Source organism: Pteropus medius, unplaced genomic scaffold (genome assembly GCF_902729225.1).
Source record: "Pteropus medius unplaced genomic scaffold, Ma_sr-lr_union100, whole genome shotgun sequence".
Lineage (NCBI taxonomy): Eukaryota > Metazoa > Chordata > Mammalia > Chiroptera > Pteropodidae > Pteropus > Pteropus medius.
Window position 1 is genome coordinate 1,780 of NW_024353588.1, and position 17,971 is coordinate 19,750.

At 44.4% G+C, this 17,971-nt stretch overlaps 1 protein-coding gene across 1 annotated transcript; it reads left to right on the top strand.

Annotated features, from left to right (window-relative positions):
- Positions 1 to 364: 364 nt before the first annotated feature.
- Positions 365 to 9,819, top strand: LOC120593176 (protein furry homolog). Its single transcript, XM_039850903.1, has 3 exons — positions 365 to 844; positions 3,567 to 3,769; positions 8,383 to 9,819. The coding sequence occupies exons 1-3, from the start codon at positions 836 to 838 to the stop codon at positions 8,639 to 8,641; spliced, it is 471 nt and encodes a 156-aa protein (XP_039706837.1). The 5' UTR covers positions 365 to 835; the 3' UTR covers positions 8,642 to 9,819.
- The last annotated feature ends 8,152 nt before the right edge of the window (positions 9,820 to 17,971 follow it).

Sequence of the window (17,971 nt, forward strand, 5' to 3'; positions counted from 1 at the left end):
TTAGAGGCCATCAGGAGCAAGTGGAGCTCAGAGAGCAGTATGAGCACTGGTGGGGGGATTACTCGTGATTTATCTTCCCTCCAAGGAGACCAAAGCCATTTGAGAAAACATTTGCAATGCCAGAGGTATCTATAGGACGTAAGGGCCATTTTGTAAGACTTCTTCTTGATGTGCCTTACACACGAAGTTGTGAATGTTTTCGTAATTTTTTTTTCTAAGCACATTTGGACCTCTTTTTAGATCTCTTTAATTCAACAAATACTGAGCACTGAGTAGAAGCCAGAGGGTCACGTGACTGTCGTGTTTATGAATTTATAAACGAGTGTCTGCTGAATTTATAAATTTAACACCTAGAACGACTTAATGTTTTGCCTTTCAAATATACTTTTAATAAAAAATTCTTTTTGAAAGCATTTATAGCTTATAAAAATTAAGACAACCACAGCTGTAATTTGTAGGTATGTAACTGGCAAATCGAGTGGAAATTTGGCAGTTCTCCCGTTTTTTCATAGCCCCTACACCTCTCTGATGAGTCGTCTGCCAGGTGTCATCCTATGTGATACTGTGAATTTCTCACTGATACTTACCAGATCCTGTTCTGTTTTTAATGGAATAACAACAGCTAGCTATGGTCCCTCGACTTGAAAACAGTATTTGTCTCCACCAAGATTTCACTGTTATACGAAAATGGTCCTTAATAACTAATTTCTTCCCATGCAAATTCTCTCTCTAGCAATTGGAACTGTGTCAGAGATTGTATAAGCTACACTTCCAGCTGCTGCTGCTTTTTCAGTCCTACTGTAAACTCATCGGCCAGGTGCACGAAGTCAGTTCCATGCCAGAGGTGAGCCCGCGCCCCGCCCCGCCCCGAGCCCCGTAACCCACAGAAACCCGTCCTGTCGCGCTCCCCGCCTGTCTTCGTCCCACCGAATCATCTTGCTCAAGCATGAGTCTTAAATGTGTCTTGAATTCCTTTCTGGTCTCATTTCTCAGTGCCAGGACTAGGGTGAGGCAAGTGACAGGCCTAGGCCCAAAACTGAGGGACCCCGATGGCGGCCTCTCTAAGGGCTATGCCGCGAGGCCTCACATGGCCCGCCCTGCCCCCGGGTGTCCTTATTTGAAAAAGTTCCTTGTGTTCTAGTTTTTCTTCATTATATTTAGCTCTTTGTTACTTCCTCTGATGGTGCGATAAGGGACCGACCACCTGAGTGATGTTTGACTCTCTCCTACCCCCTTGCCCGGCATCAGGACGCTTTAATAACCCTAGATGTGAAGTCGGTCTAAATGCACTCGGTCTGCGTGGGCCAAAAGTCTCCTAGAAGTGACGAAATGCTGCCACATAGAAAGCGAAGTAAGGACAGTGTGCAGAGGACAGCAGGGACGCATGGAGGACGAAACAGGACAGCTTTCTGGAGGAAGGCACACCCGGGCCGATTCTTCAAGGATGAGCTGGAGTTAGGGGGTGGGGCAGGGGCTGAGGAGGAGCGCCCCAATGCGGAACATCGCGGGCATAAATGCGGTGGTGAAGAGAAAGGGGCTGCGGGCACAAGCGTTGAGAGCTGCCGGAATGTGAAATGCAAACCACGAAGGGGTGATGGACCAAGGCGGAAGGGAGAGACGGCGCTGTGCCTGGCAGTACTTTGGTTCGGTGGCCGAGGTGTGGAGGGTGAATTCGATGCCAGCTGGATGGAGACAGCGAGGCCAGGCAGGAGGCTGCTGATCTAGTTCGGATGAGAGTCTGAACTAGGACAGAGGTGCTAGGCATAGAGAGGAAGTAGGACATGTGAGAGAGCTGGTGGGGAGAGGGTAGACGAGGGAGAAGAGTCAGGCGAGATGCTCAGGTTCCATCCCAGGTGAACTAGGGGACCGGCGGTGCCACAGGTGAGACGATTTAAAAGGAGGCCTGAGGCAACTGTACATCCAACCAGCCAAGCCTCTGCCCGCTGCCCAGTGACCGAGCGTGCCCAGGGGGCCAGCCCAGGTTCATGACATCCTGCAGGCGGCTGGACGTGAGGCTCCAGGGTCAGAGGAGAGACCTGAGCTGGAGGCGCAGATGTGTGGCCGGCAGTGGGCAGTCAGGAGTCCCCGACGCCACCCCACCAAGAGCACCGGGCGAGGAAGACACACAAAATGACACTCATGTCACCATATCTATCACTCAGGTGGAAAAGAGGAAAATGACCACATGGTTTTTAAGTATACTTTCGTTTGCCAGTTTCAAGGGAGGTGTGAGTCGGACGTCTTTGTTTATGGGACTCTTCACAAACCAGATAAAAGAGAAGGCAGTTGGTATGTTGTTATGTCAAGATACTTTTCTAGCAAGTACAAACAGGATCCTTAGAGTCCATCTTTGCTCAAAAAAATAGAGGATCTGCATGTCCTTTTCCATATTAAAAAGTTTCACTTTAGAATAGTAAGTTATGTGTTACATACTCTGTGTGTGTGTGTGTGTGTGTATATATGTAATTGTTTTAAATCTTTCACGTTTAAAGTGAATTTCTCCTTAATTACTCGAAACCTAGGTAAATTTTAAATACTATACAAATACGTACAGTACTTAAAACTTACCTGGATTTAAAATCAATTCACTTTGAAACCGAAAACTTTACATAAGATAGTCGACTTTCGTATTCAAAAGCATTGCCTCGGGAAGTTTTGAATCTAGCTCTGGAGTAGGCGTTTGTAGTCACCAGGCGTCTGTGTGGAAACAACTCGTCCTTTCACTTCAGCTCTGTCACTCGTAAAGTGGGCAAGCTGGGCATGAAGAAACAAAGACGCTGGGTGAATCGAATTTCCAAGGAAAACCAAGCATCATCCACTTGCATTTCAAAAAGGAAAACAAAAACTTTAAATTTCCCTCAATTTTTTAAAATGCTCTTGAGATCGGATTGCAAACAGTTGTCTTCCATAGTACATTTGGGGGCCCCTATGAAGTGATGCAGGTTCTCTCTCATGATTTACTTTTTAACACCCCAGATCTTTTAGTTTCAATCATTTTAAGGGAAATTATCTTTGACCTCTGTAACATGAATACTATGACATTGAGATTTTGCCTCTTCTTCCTTAAAATTATATCCTTAATCTCTTTCCAGGTCATAGAAATAGTGAGAATTTTATGTTTCAGGGTCCACATCGATTGCATTTATTGGGCACTTACAGGCCAGACTTACTAATTATTTTACATACGCTCTCACTTCATCTTTAGAGTTACCCTGTGACATCTTCAGTCCCACAGGTGCACAGACAGACACATAAGTTTGCTGTACTTGACCGCAGCCCACTGTGCCCTCCCATCCCGCCTCCGCTCTGCCCATCTGCTTCAACAGCAGACGTGCTAAAGGGCGTCGTAACCTGTTTCCTGCCCCACGAAGTCCTGCAGGCCACAGCCCCGCCACCGCCACCGCGAGGGCCTGCACACCCCCGCAGCCCCGCGCGGGTCCCCTTTCGCCCCCCTCCCCCCACCCCCCAGGAGTTCCACCTAACCAGGCTTCATGTCACCGGTTAGTTTTCCTTTGGGGTGTAAGGTCCGGCCTTCAGCTCAACGCAGTAAACACATTCTTTTACAGCTGCTGAACATGTCCAGGGAGCTGAGTGACTTGAAGAGGAATCTGAAGGAAGCCACGGCGGCCATCGCGGCCGACGCCCTGTACGTGGAGGGCGCGTGGCCCGAGCCGACCTTCGCGTCCACGGAGGCGGCCATCCAGTCCATGCTGGAGTGCCTGAAGAGCAACGAGCTGGGCAGGGCGCTGCGGCAGATCAGGGAGTGCAGGTGACTGCCGGCGGGGGCAGGGAGGGGACGCTGCGTGGCGCGCCCGGGCCAGAAACCTCGGGCTGCGGGACGCGGCTGTCTGATGGGGACCCTGGTCACCCGTCATCCCTAAACGGTGACCCTTCAGAGCGTGCCTCGGCAACAGGCCAGGCCCAAGGTGGCGGCGTGGGGACCACGCTGAACTAGCCACCTGTTCGTGGCGCAGGTTCTCCTGCGAGACGGCTGCGGCCGGCAGCACAGCTCCGGATCGCGAAGGACAGAAAGCGACCGATCGCGGAGGCGCGGGGCTCGCCGGGGGTGGTGTGGTGGCGGCCCGGCCACGGCCCCCCCGGGCGCTGTCCCCGCGCAGGACGGCGAGCGCGGCCCCCCGCACGCCCAGAGCCCGAGCGGGCTCGCAACAGAGGGTCCGGCGGGAGCAAAGGCCCCCACGCAGCCAAGGCCGGGGGCCCCGCCGGCGCTCCAGGAAGCGCGGGACCGGCCGGGCTCAGACGCCGGGGCTCCGGGGTCCACACCCCGCTCCCTCCGCCCAGCTGCTTGGTCGCGCCCTCTGAGCGCCTACGGCCCTGAACCCAGGGAGACAGAGACGCCCGTGTCTGCGCGCGCGCTGGGCCTCCGCCTGGAGACGGCCGCTTAGAGCCCGATGCCCCGGACGCCGCAGGCACACGCCTGGCTCCAGGTGGCCTTCAGAAAGCCCAGCACACAGCCTCCAGCTAGGTCGCTTCTACACAAGGCCACTTTTTCAAGACTGCAAAAGAGCTATTTTACCTATTTCATAAAGTTAAAGAAAAAACAGAATAGCTCTCTAAGGAACCAGGAAAAAACCCTAAGGAGATGGAGATAAGAAATTTGCCTGATAAAGAATTCAAAGAAACTGGTGATGCGGATGGAACCACTTAGAACTTCAACAAAGAGAAAGTAAAGAACCCAGCAGGTGAGGCCTACCTACCTGGAATGGCAAACACGCCATAAGGAATCCAGCAGATTAACTTACACAGAAGAACCGATCCGCAGCCGAGTCGAGACTGGGAGATGGGAGAAATATACCAGACAGCAAAAAAAAAAAAAAAAGATTTTTTTTAATGAGAACAGTTTAAGGGACATCTGAGCCAAAATCAAGTCACAGATATCACATTATAGGAATTCCAGAAAAGAAATGAACAGAAACTTTAAGAAATAATGGCTGAAAACTTTTCTAACCTGTGGAAGGAACAGACGTTCTGGTCCAGGAAGCACAGAGAGTTCGAAATAACAGGAAGGAAATACTCAAGATCAGATCAGCCATAAACAAAACAGAGAAAAAAAAGTAGCAAAGGTCAATGAAACTAGAGCTAATGCTTTGAAAAGACAAATAAAATGGACAGATATCTAGCCAGACTTAAAAGGAGAGGGGGCCTAAATCAATAAAATCAGAACGGAGGAGAGATGACAACCGACACGCAGAATACAGAGTGCCATTAACTGTGAACAATTACATGCTAAGGAATCTAGAGGAAGTGGATACATTTCTAGAAACATAACAGTCTTCCAAGAGTAAACCAGGAAGGAACAGGGAATCTGAACAGACCTATTACCAGCTGAAGCTGTCATCAGAAAACTCAAGCCCAGGGCCGGAGGGCTTCACGGGTGAACCTGCCAAACGCCCTTCTCGAAGCATTCCAAACAACTGAAGGGGAAGAATGCCTCCAAACTCTTTCTATGAGGCCAGCATTAGCCTGACACCAGATCCAACAAAGACACCACAGAGAGTCGCAGGCCAATATCCCTGATGAACAGATGCAAACGTTCTCAACAAAACATGAGCAAACCGAATCCAAAAATACATCAAAAAGGTTATGCACCATGCCCAAGTAGGACTTACACCGGGGATGGAAGGGTGGTTCAATATCCGCATATCAATTAACATGATGGATCACATCAACAAATCCAAGGATAAAAATCATATGAAAATCTCAACAGATGCAGAATAATTGAACATCCATTTGTAGTAAAACTCTCGACAAGCTGGGTATAGAAGGAACTTACCTCAAGATGAGAAAGTCTAGATATGACAAGCCCAGAGCTAACTTCATATTTAATGGTAAAAAGCCGAAAGCTTTTCCTCCAGGATCAGGAGCAAGACAAGGATGCTTATTCTTACCACCGTTAATCAGTTAAGCATTGGACATCCCAGCCACAGCAATGAGACAATAAAAAGAAAAGGCATCCAGATTGGAAAGGAAAAAGTCAAATGGTACCTATTAGCAGGAGACATACTATATAAAAAAAAAAAAAATGCCCTCCGAAAAATCCACCAAAAAGTCAATAGAATAAATGCAACAACATAATAGGATAGATTAATACACAGAAATCTGGCACAGTCCTTTTCATTAATAATGAATGATCGGAAGGAGATATTAAGAAAACAATCCCATTTGCAATTGTATAAAAAAGAATAAAATACCTAGGGATAAATTTAACCAAGGAGGTGAAAAAACTGTACTCATGAAACTATAAAACACTGAAGAAACTGAAGAGGACACAAATAAATGCAAAGATATACCTGCTCATAGATTGGAAGGATTAATATCTTTAAAATGACCGTACTATCCAAAGCAATCTACACATTCAAAGCAGTGCTCCTCAAAATACCAATGCCACTCTTCTCAGAACAAGTCATCTTAAAATTTATATGGACTCACAAAAGACCCCGAAGAGCCAATGCAATCTCAAGAAAATACAAAGTTTAAGGGATCACGCTCCCTGATTTCAAATTATAATACAAAGCAATGTGAACCAAAACAGTATGGTACTAGCGCAAACACAGACACATAGATCAATGGAACAAAATGGAAGAGCCCAGAAATATACCCTTGCTTCCATGGTCAGTTAATCTATGACTTAGGAGGCTGGACTATACAATTCTGAAATGACAGTTTCTTCAGTAAGTGCAGGTGGGAAAACTGGACACTCTTACAGCATATACAAAAATAAACTCAAAATGGTTTAAAGACTAAATGTAAGCCTAGAAACCATGAAACTCCTAGAAGGAAACATAGGTAGTAAACTACTTGACATCAGTCTTAGTAATATCTTTTTGGGTATGTCCCCTCAAGCAAGGAAGACAAAAGCAAAAACAAACAAATGAGACTTCACCAAACTAAAAAGCTTCTGCACAGCAAAGCAAACCATCAACAACAACAAAAAACAACATACTGAATTGGAGATTATATTCACAAATGATACACCTGGTAAAGGGTTGATACCCAAAGTGTATAAGGAACTCATATACTTCAATAACGACAACAAAAATCTGATCAAAAAATGGACAGAGGACATGAAGAGACATTTCACTTAAGAAGACGTACATACACATGGCCAACAGACATGTGACAAGATGCTCAGCATCACCAATCATCAGAGAAATGCATATTAAAGCCACAATGAGACATCACCTCACACCAGTCGGAATGGCTCTTATCAAAAAGTCAACAGGTGTGCGTTGGCGAGGACGTGCAGAAAGGGAATCCTTGTGCAGTGTGCGTGCAGGACTGCACACCGTGGCTGCCACTGTGGAAACAATGTACGGGTTCCTCAAAAAATTAAAATTCGAACTCCATAGGACCCAGCAATTCTTAGGGGTATTTATTCAAAGAAAACAACAGTAATTCGAAAAAATACATGCACCCCCGAGTTCACTGCAGCATTATTTACAATAACCAAGAAATGGAAGCAACCTAGGCGTCCACTGATAGATGATTGGATTAAGAATATGTGGTATATGTACACGATGGAATATTATTCAGCAATAAAAAATGAAATTTCACCATTTGTGACAACATGGGTGAACCGGGAGGGTAATATGGTAAGTGAAACAATTCAGAGAAAGACAAATGCCACATGATGTCACTTATGTGTGGAATATTTTCAAAAAATCAAAACAAATGAATAAAACAAAGACTCCTAGAAACAAAGAACAAACTGATGGTTGCCAGAGGGGAGGGGCGGGTGGAAAGGTGAAGGGGAATAGTCAATAATAGTGCGATAACTTTGCACGGTGACAATGATTACTAGACTTAGTGTGGTGAGCACCTAGTAAGATATGTAAATGTCAAACCACTATGTTTTATGCCTAATACTATATGCCAACTATACATTAATAAAGAAAATCCACCTGATGGTTGCCGAAGGGGGTAGGATAATGGTGAAATAAAAATCTTTTTTAATTTTTTTCAAAGCAATATGCCTCGACATAATTTGCAAACTGCTATTTGAATGTTTCCTTTCTTGGTTTTTCCCCTTACATTTTTATAGTACATTCACGTATTCATTGGAACCATAACGGCATAGCAAGTAAACATTTAAGATTATCAGATTCCATGCTGATATTTTTATACTTAAGATGTTTTTATCAAAGCCAGTGGTATTTATTATAAAATTATGGTGACGTCTGCAGAACTCCGAATACACTAAAGGCACTGAATTGTATGCTTTAGATTGGTGAATTGTATAGTGTACGAATTTTACATCAATGAAGCTGTTTTTTAAAAACAAAATATTCTTACGGGGACAGGCTCATAACTGCTCCTCTGTGACCAGCAGTGCCTGTAATCTGTGCTCTTTTCTCTTGACTGCAGAAGTCTGTGGCCCAATGACATCTTTGGAAGCAGTTCTGATGACGAGGTCCAGACACTACTGAACATTTATTTCCGCCACCAGACCCTGGGCCAGACGGGCACTTACGCGTTGGTGGGGTCCAACCAGAGCCTGACCGAAATCTGCACCAGGCTGATGGAGCTGAACGTGGAGATCCGGGACATGGTCCGCAGGGCGCGGAGCTACCGGGTCCTCACCGCCTTCCTCCCAGACTCCAGCGTGTCGGGCACGAGCCTCTGACAGAAGCTCCCCGTCCCCCGCGGGCCCCGAGCTGGGGGTGCTGCCGCGCTGGGGCCACCTCATTCAGTGTCTTCTCAGCCTTCGGAAGGCTCAGCCAGACTGTCCTCACTCTTGGTACCTGTTGGACTTTTTCTAAAGAAGATGACGGCACTTCCAACGCGTAGCGGTCCTGTCGGAACCAAGGCAGCACAAAGCCTCCCGGGCCGGACGCCACCCGTCACGCTGTGTGGCACAAACGTGTTATCAATTCACGGAGCAGACGCGACTCACTACTGAAGCAGTGACTTCATTGCAAACCAAAGCCGACAACATTGAACAATACCTTCCTTTCTAGAAACAACTTTCGATTGGCAAAAGTGCAATGTTTTCTTTACTAAGAAAATTTTATATTATAAAACTTGTACATTCTTTCCCTTTATTTTCCTCCCCCCCCTTTTTTTTTTAATTTGCTGGGCTGAGGAAGGACAGGCAGAATGAAGCTGGCCATTGAAAAAGGAAAGACGGTCAAAAGCTGACAGCCTGTACATGTGGAAGGGGCTGTAAACAGACGAGTCCACGTACACTGTAATTTGAACGCAATCACTGCACCTAAGGGAGATGCTGTGACGCATCCACTTCCCGTTGCTAGGCTACTGTCTCTTAGAGCCCCGGGCTTCTCTGCAGGAGTCTGTGATCAGGACCTTGGCACCAAACTGGTCCAGATAGATCCTTTTTAAAGGATCTTGGCTGCTTTTTACTAGAAGGTTGCTTTTATGAGCATATTTATACTACAAAAGGATGAGTGTTAATTTTAACCGACTTTGCCATTTTGTAGAAAAAGAGTTAAAGACACCCATATTATAAATTCCAAGTCTTTTCACCTGTCACGCATGCATATTTTAATATCCATTTGGACAGCCAGAAGTAGAATCATAAAGGTAAAATATGAGTTGTCACTTTAAGAAATGTCATACTTTCTTTGTAATATTTATGGAAAGGGCCATTCTTAAGTTTTTCCTTAAACTCGATGCGGTCAAGTGTTAGCCGTGTGCATGTAAACCTGCTGCACATCAAAACATACTCAAAGTTGATCTACGTAACTTATTCACTCTGTAAATACATTTAAAGTTTTCGTGATGTAATCTTGGTTGATGTCCTATTCAGAACTTCCTTTAGACTAAAAAAAAAAAAAAAAAAAATACTTATTGAGCATGGCCTTTATTTCTGGTTAAGAAGAATTTACCGTTTGGGATGTGGGTTGCCACAGCGACGGCCCCAGGGGCACCATTTGTAGTTGTCCCATGAACGACACCATCGGAGTTGTGCGGCAGCACAGTGGCCCTACGCAGCAGGAGTTCTCGACAACTTCCACTTGGAAATGGACACCAAACAAAGACTGTGACCATCAACCAGCTCTCTCTGCAATCGACCAGAGAAATCAGAAGAGCTCCGACTGTCCCCGGCCTGTCATTAGGTTGTCATCCTTAAAATTTCAAAATAGACTCTATAATGAGCAGCAAACAGTAGTCGGTCCTTTAATTCTGTCACCAACGCCCATCTATTCTCCACCCTACTCAGGACAGAGACACACAACGATCTAATTTCTACTGTCCTATTCCTATTTACTTAGGCTAACAAATATCACTGGCTTTCCTTACGACGATTGATGCATAAGCAGTAATTTTCTGGAAGTATCCTGCAGCAGTGGGTCTGACTCAGGAATTTTTTGTTACCAGAAGTACAGCTATTAACCGATTTTAACTTTCCTAACTCACAGCCCCACCCCCGGACCAGCAGTAACTGTCAACATTCCTGCAGTGTTACAACTTTCCACTGCAAAAAAAATTATTCTGATTTCTTTCAATTTGCCTGAAAGATGACTTACCAGAATTTGTAGATAACCAAATAATCATCGCTCTGAAAATTATTTCAAAAATACCTCAAAAAATGTAGGTGTCTGTAGGTGACCACGCTAGATGATTCCCAGAGTTCTTTGGGACTCGCTGTCAAAAGGACCATGCAGCCCATGGCTGCATTTTCTCCCACGCCCTCTCACCCAGCAAGGAAATGCCATGAAGGGTTATGCTTTAAAAGGGGGCATTTCAATGGTATTTTGTAATCTGCAGTCATCGGAAGTAGTGGGGTTTCTCCTTTGTTCTTAATTTTATAAAAGAAAAAGAAATGACATCAGCATCATGGCAGAGTGTGAAGACTCTTATTTCTCAGACAGACATCCAGAACTCAAAGGATCCTCTGCTCAACGTACTAACGCAAGGTATGAGGTGGGTGGGTTGAAACAAGTAGGGGAGGCGGGATGGGGAGAAGGACAGGGCCGGTGGCCACAGGTGCACTTCGGTGCCCACAGTGGCTCCAGTGAGTATGACAGTGGTGAAGAAATTGGGTTTCAGCCTTTAGGCTATGGACTGGATTGCAAGAGAGGAAGAAGCATGGTCCCCCAAGAAAGGCATCTCACCCCCATCACGGCAGACTCTGGTGGAGGTGGCTGGGAAGCCCTCAACGGAGGAGCGGTGCTGACAGTTATTGCTGGTGTCAGGGTGGAGCTGTGAGGTTATGAACTTGTCGTCCTCGCCCCACCCATCCGAGCAGAGCCTGTTAAAGGCACTGAAGATGCCTCCAAAACACAGCAGGACCAGTGACCATCAGTAAAAAGAAAGCAGTACTGGGGACCTGCACCAATTCACCACCACCCTCCACATTCCCCCACTATGGCAGTGGTGCCCCATAAACAAGGCGAGCCAGTAACGGGGACACCCGCCATCCCAGTGGGCAGGCAGCGCTTTCCTTAACTGAAGCGATGCTGCACTACTGTGATCCCAGAGGCATAAACACAGCAGTTAGAGTGAACAAAAGCATGCACTGTGATGCCATCTACTGGAAAACAAAAGAAAGTACCCTATCAACCTGCTGAATGGTTAGGAGCAAACAGAATCTAAAGAAGAGAGTGTGCTACGTCAAATGTGCAGGCAAAGAAACAATCCATCACATAACGTGGACGACCAAGTTAACTTGGAAGCACAGAAAGAAAATAAAAAGTCTCCAGAAAAGAAGTCATGGAAGACTGTGACTTAAATGGCAGAGAACTTAAGATTGCGGTTATAAAGAAGCAAAACAAAATACAAGAAAACAGGCAGTTCGATGAGCTCATCGAGAAAATTGATGAACAAACAGTATTTGGTCAAAGAGACTGAAACTATAAAAGTGAACTGAACAAATTCTGGAGCTGAAAAACTCATGAATAAGATGAAGAATGCATTGGAGAGCATTGGAAAGAGAGCAGATCATAGAGAAGAGAGAATTAGTGGACCCGAAGATAGAAACCGAGAAATTATTCAAGTGGAAGAACTGAGAGAACAAAGAGTTTTAAAAATGAAAGAATTCGACAAGAACGATATAATGCCATTAGAAAGAGCGACATAAGGATAATGGATAATGGGAACGCAAGAAGGAGAAAAGAAAAAGGAAGTAACACAGAGCCAACTCAAAGAAATAACTCATGAGAACGTCCCAAGCCTATCAAAAGAACTGTGCTTTAGAATAAAGTAACCTAAGACGACATGTACTTACATTGATGCAAAAACACCTTCACCGAGACACATTTTATTCAAAGTATAAAAAATTGATGACAATTCTCAAGGCAGCCAGAAATGAAAAGGCTGTACCCTACAAAGGAAACCCATTATATTGTCTTCAGATTTTTTCAGGAGAAACATTACATTATGGGAAATACTGGAAGGTTTTGAAATATTGAAAGAGAAAATTATCAGCCAAAAATAATATATTCAGCAAAGCTGACCTTTAGATATGAAGGGGAAATAAAGGCTTTACCAGACAAAAGCTGACAGAATTTACCACTAGACCTGCGTTACGAGAAATGGTTAAAGGATCTCTTACACCAGAAACGAAAAGCCAAAAGCATATGGAACTTTGAGTAAGATGATTGACTGACAGAAGGAAGAAATTGCAACTCCACTTCAGAAGAGAATATTCAACTTAATTATAACAACAGTTAAAGCAGAGAAGGAAGCATTAAAAGTAGCCAGGACTACTGAAAATTGGTAATAATGTACATCAGTAGAGTTAATCTGTGACAACAAAAGCGAAGAGATGGAAATTATACAGAGAGATGCAATGAGGAAAAAATGATTATTGTATATATGAAACATTTTTTTTCACATAAACCTAATGATAACCACAAAACAAATATAAAGAGCTGAGACAGGGAACACAAAAAAAAGCAAAGAAACGGGGTGGAAAACATCAAATAAAATTACAGAAAAACAAGGGAAAAGAAACAACAAATATACAGACAACCATAATATAAAAAAATAAAATGGCTATGGTTAAGTCCTCTAATCACCCTCAACATAAATGGAGAGAATTCACCAATCAAAGGGCATGTGATAGATTAAAAACAAGTAGAGTGAATAACAAGGCCCAACTACACGTTGCCTGCAGGAGACCCATCTCAGCTCCAGTACGAATACAGACCCGAAGGGAAGAGTGGAACATGATACTCCTGGCAAATGGCATCCAGTGCATAGCAGCTTCTATCACACTACATAGATTTCAAGATAAAAAAGGAAACAAGAGTCAAAGAGAGATGTTTTATAATAATAAAAAAAGACAACCGGGAAGACATAACACACCAATATATACTCACCAAACCTGGGAGCATCAAAGTATATAAAGCAATTACTAACAGACCTAGAAAGGGAAACACACAGATACGATCACGGTGACCTGCACATCCACTCACAGTAACAAAAAGATCGTCCAGGTAGAACGTCTACAAGGAAATATCAGCCTTAAGTGACACATTAGGAGGCATGAATTTATGTGCGCAGAACTTTCCATCCCAAAAGGACAGAATACCCGTACTTCTCAAGTGCACGCAAGACATTCTCAAGGACAGACCATATGCTGGGGCACCAGACTAGTCTCAATAGGTTTAAGAGGACTGACATATCAAATATATTTTTCAATCGCAGTGGTACAGTACTGGAAATTCAATACCAACAACAACAACATAACTGCAAATATGTGGAGATTAAAAAACATGCTACTGAACAACCACTGGGTTAAAGAAGTGAAAGAAGAGATCAAGAGATACACAGACAAATGAAAATGAAAATACAACATACCAAAATTTGCGACATGGAGCAAAAAACAGCTCTGAGGGGCAGTTCACAGTTACAGACCAACCTCAAGAAACAATCTTACACCTTAAAGAAACACAAAAAGAAAAGCAAACAAAGCCCATAATCCATAGAAGACAGGAGATAACAAAAATCAGAGTGAAAAGAAATAATACAGAGGACAAAAAAAAAAAAAATGAATAAAGCCAAGAGCTGGTTCTTTGAAAAGAAAATTGAAAAACCTTTGGTTAGGCTAAGGACAAGAGAGAGAAGACTCGAAAAAATAAAATCAGATATGAAAGAAGTTACATAAAACATCACAGAAATACAAAGATTTATATGGGAATACTACGAAAAGCTATACGCCACCAAATTCGATAACCTAGAAGAAGTGGACAAATTCTTAGAAGAATACTACCTTCCTATTCTGAATCACGAAGAGGTGGAAACCTCAACAAACCAACCACCAGCACGGAAACAAACAGTAATGCAGTAATCAAAAACACCCCAAAAAACAAAAGTCCAGGACAGATGGCTTCCCAGGTGAATTCTACCAAACATTCGAAGATTTAACACCAATCCTTCTCAACCTCTTCAAAATTATTGAAGAAGGGCAAATACTTCTTAACTCATTTTACAAGGTCCACATTACCTTGACACCAAAACCAGACAAGGACAACACACACACACACACACACACACACACACATAGCCACTATTTCTGATGAGCACTGAGGCAAAACTTCCAAACAAAATACTAGCAAATCGAATACAACGATACACTGAAAGGATCACGCATCACAATGAAGCGGGGTTCACTCCGGGGACGAAAGCATGGTTCAACATCTCAAATCAATCAACGTGACACACCACATAAACAAAAGAAAAAAATCATATCAATAGTTGCCGAAGCATTTCACAAGATGCATCCATTTATGATTTAAAAAAGAAAAAAAACACCCGATACCATGGGTACAGAAGGAAGCTACCTCAATGTGATAAAAGCCATAACTGACAAACCCTCAGCTAACACCACACTCAGTGGGGGACAAATGAAACCTCCCCTATAGGACCAGGAACAAGACAAGGACACCCACTCTCACCACTGCTATTCAACGTGATGGTGGGAGGCCTAGCCAGGCCATTTGGCAAGAGAAAAAGGAACACAAAATGGGAATGAAGACGTACAGCTCTATTTGCAGGTTTCTTGATTCTATATATAGAAACCCCTCTAGATGCCACCAAAACACTACTAGAGACAATAAACAAATACAGTCATTATTGTGGAGGGTTCCGGTCAAGATGGCGGAGGAGAAAAATGCTGTGCTTGCCTCCTCCCATGACCACATCGATTTTACAATGAAATTATAGAACCACCCATGAGAACCGCACGAAGACTAGCTGAACAGAACTCCTACAACTAAGGATATAAAGAAGCAATGTTGAGACGTGACACGTGCTGGCCTCACACCAAGTGTGGTGGTTGAGAATCAGGAGGGCATCCTAGTTGCAGGGTCCCCCCTGAGGAACGAGGGTTCCCAGCCCAGAGCACCAGTGCAGAGAAGAGGTTTCCCCACAACATCTGGCTGTGAGAACCGGTGGGAACTCCCTCCGGGCAAGATGAAGGGCTGCTGTAGCCCCAGGCGCCCTCTTAAATGGCCCGAGCACAGACTCAGTCACTCACAAACACTCACCCTGAGCTTCAGCAGAGGGAGAGCAGCGTGAAAAGCACCAGGGACATAAAACAAGCAACTGAATGATATGAATTCAGGGCGAGGGCTAGAAGGGCAGCTCTCTCTGGGACAGAAGTGCTAGCAGGCACCACTGTTCCTCTGCTGAGCCCTCCTCTCACGTGGTCTGCAGGTTCTAATCCAAGCCTCCATGACCTTGAAACACCATTCGCCACACCTGATGATTCCGAGACCTGTCCCACACAGCTAGCAAACTGGCCCAGCCCTCTGTCGGCAGCTGTTCTACCCGGACAACTAGCCTCAACCCACACTGTGGACTTTCCCAAAATCTCTCAAAGGGCCACGCACCCCAGACAGACAGGGGCTGACCTCAGCCTACCCTACACTTCTTGCAAAGCAGCCCCAAGCCCAGCACTAAGGGCAGCCAGGCTCAGTTCACAGCACAGGCTCTCCCAGACACCTCCAAGGCAAGAACATGAATCTATCAAGAACAGATCATTCTGAAGCACCTGCCAAGTGGCCCTGGGCTGGACAAAGCAGCAGCAGACCTCGGTCTCCCCTAGAGCCCTTCCTAAGAGGCCCCGGAACCAACACACCTGAAGCCCACTTCAGACCACAGAAGAGTACCACCCGGTTAACTCCACTAAAAACACATCCGAGAATGCACTGTCAGAAACCAAAGTCCCTCTACAGGGAATTCCTCTCTATGATGACAGCTCCTGCACAGCAGCTCGTCGGCTGCAGTCATGGCCAGTCCTCACAGCCAGTCGGCCTGACGGCCAATCCCACCCACTGATGAGCCAACAGCAATCGAGGCTGAACTGCAACAAGAGAGTACACACGATCCACACAAGAGACATCCCTGGAGCACCCAGCTAAGGTAACCAGGGAGACCGCGCCACTGGGCACCAGAGAACACCTGCCACATGAGGCCACCTGGCCAAGATTGGGAGGCAGAGAATATCTACCTAAAACGGCAAGCACAGAGAGGCAGCCAAAATGAAGAAACAGAGAAATGTGTCCCAGATGAAAGAACATGAGAAGACACTAGAAAACTGAATGAGGAGGCAAGCAACCTACCAGAGACAGTTCACAACGATGGCTATAAGGATGCTCAAGGGACTCAGTGAGAACTTCAACAGAGAGACAGTAAGCATAAATAAGGACACAGAAACCATAAAAAAGAACCAATCAGAAATGTAGACTGCGATAATTGAAATAAAGAAATGCACGAGAAGGAATCGCCAGCAGATTCGATGAAGCAGAGAACTGAATCAGCCATTTGGAAGACAGGTAGCAGAAAACACCTAATGAGGACAGAAAAAAAGAATAGTTCAAGGGATCTCTGGGACAACATCAAGCAAAACGATATTCGTATCATAAGGGTAACAGAAGGAGAAAGAAAGCAAGGGATAGAGAACCTCTTTGAAGAAATAATGACTAGAAACTTTCCTAACCTACAAGTCCAGAAAGTTCATCGAGTCCCAAACAAGATGAACCCAAAGAGCCCACACCAAGACACATGATGATCAAAATGTCGAAGGTTAAAGACAAAGAGAATCTTAAAATAAGCAAAAGAAAAGTCATTCGTTGTATACAAGGAAGCTCCTATAAGACTGAACTGATTTCCCAAAAAAAAAAAAATTGGCAGGCCAGAAGAGATTCGAATGAAATGTTCGAAGTCATGAAAATCAAGGACTTACAACCAAGATTACTCTATCTAGCAAGACTATCACTTAAAATGAAAGAATAGATAAAGAGCTTCCCGGACAAAAAAAAAAAGCTAAAAGAGTTCATCACCACCAACCAGTATTATAAGAAATGTTAAATGGACTTCCTTTAGAATGGGAAAAAATATATGAACAATAAAACGGCAATACCTAATGTACCTATCAATAATCGCTTTAAATGTAAATGGATTATATGCTCCAATCCAATGACATAGGGTAACTGAATGAATAAGAAAACAAAATGTCGATGTATTTCATTATACAATATCAGGAAGTCACATTGGTTAACATCCTCACAGTCCTCACCAGGAGGTCTTTTAACATTGAGAGGCTGTCAGGCACATGGTGGCAGATAGTTTTCCAAAATCGCAATTTTCGCTTTGATGTGTGAATTTTATCATTGGCAACAAATACCGTTAGCTGTTTTTCTTGACGTGACAGGCTTACTGTTCATTTTTGAGAAAATGCCTTCTAGGCACCCAAGTCTGAATAACCCTAGTTTCGTTTGGCAGTCATTCTTTCCAGTAAAGGTAGCGTTCCATGAAAAACTGGCAAGCTTCGCTTAAAACACGATGGCATACATGCTTTTTTTGAGACTACAGTCGTGCTTTGGTGAGCAGCAGGACACATGCTTCCCGTTTTGTCACAGAGTAGTACAAAGCTGTATACGCACGGGCTGAGGTTCTGTAAAATTAACAATTTTTACAGTGTCATCAAGACTATTCCCGGGTTTCATTTCCTGTGTTTCCTCTGTCTGTCTGCCTATCATCTATT

Coding starts and splice junctions, on each gene's coding strand:
- LOC120593176 (XM_039850903.1), top strand. Junction 3,770..8,382: donor CGGCAGATCAGGGAGTGCAG/GTGACTGCCGGC, acceptor TCTTGACTGCAG/AAGTCTGTGGCCCAATGACA.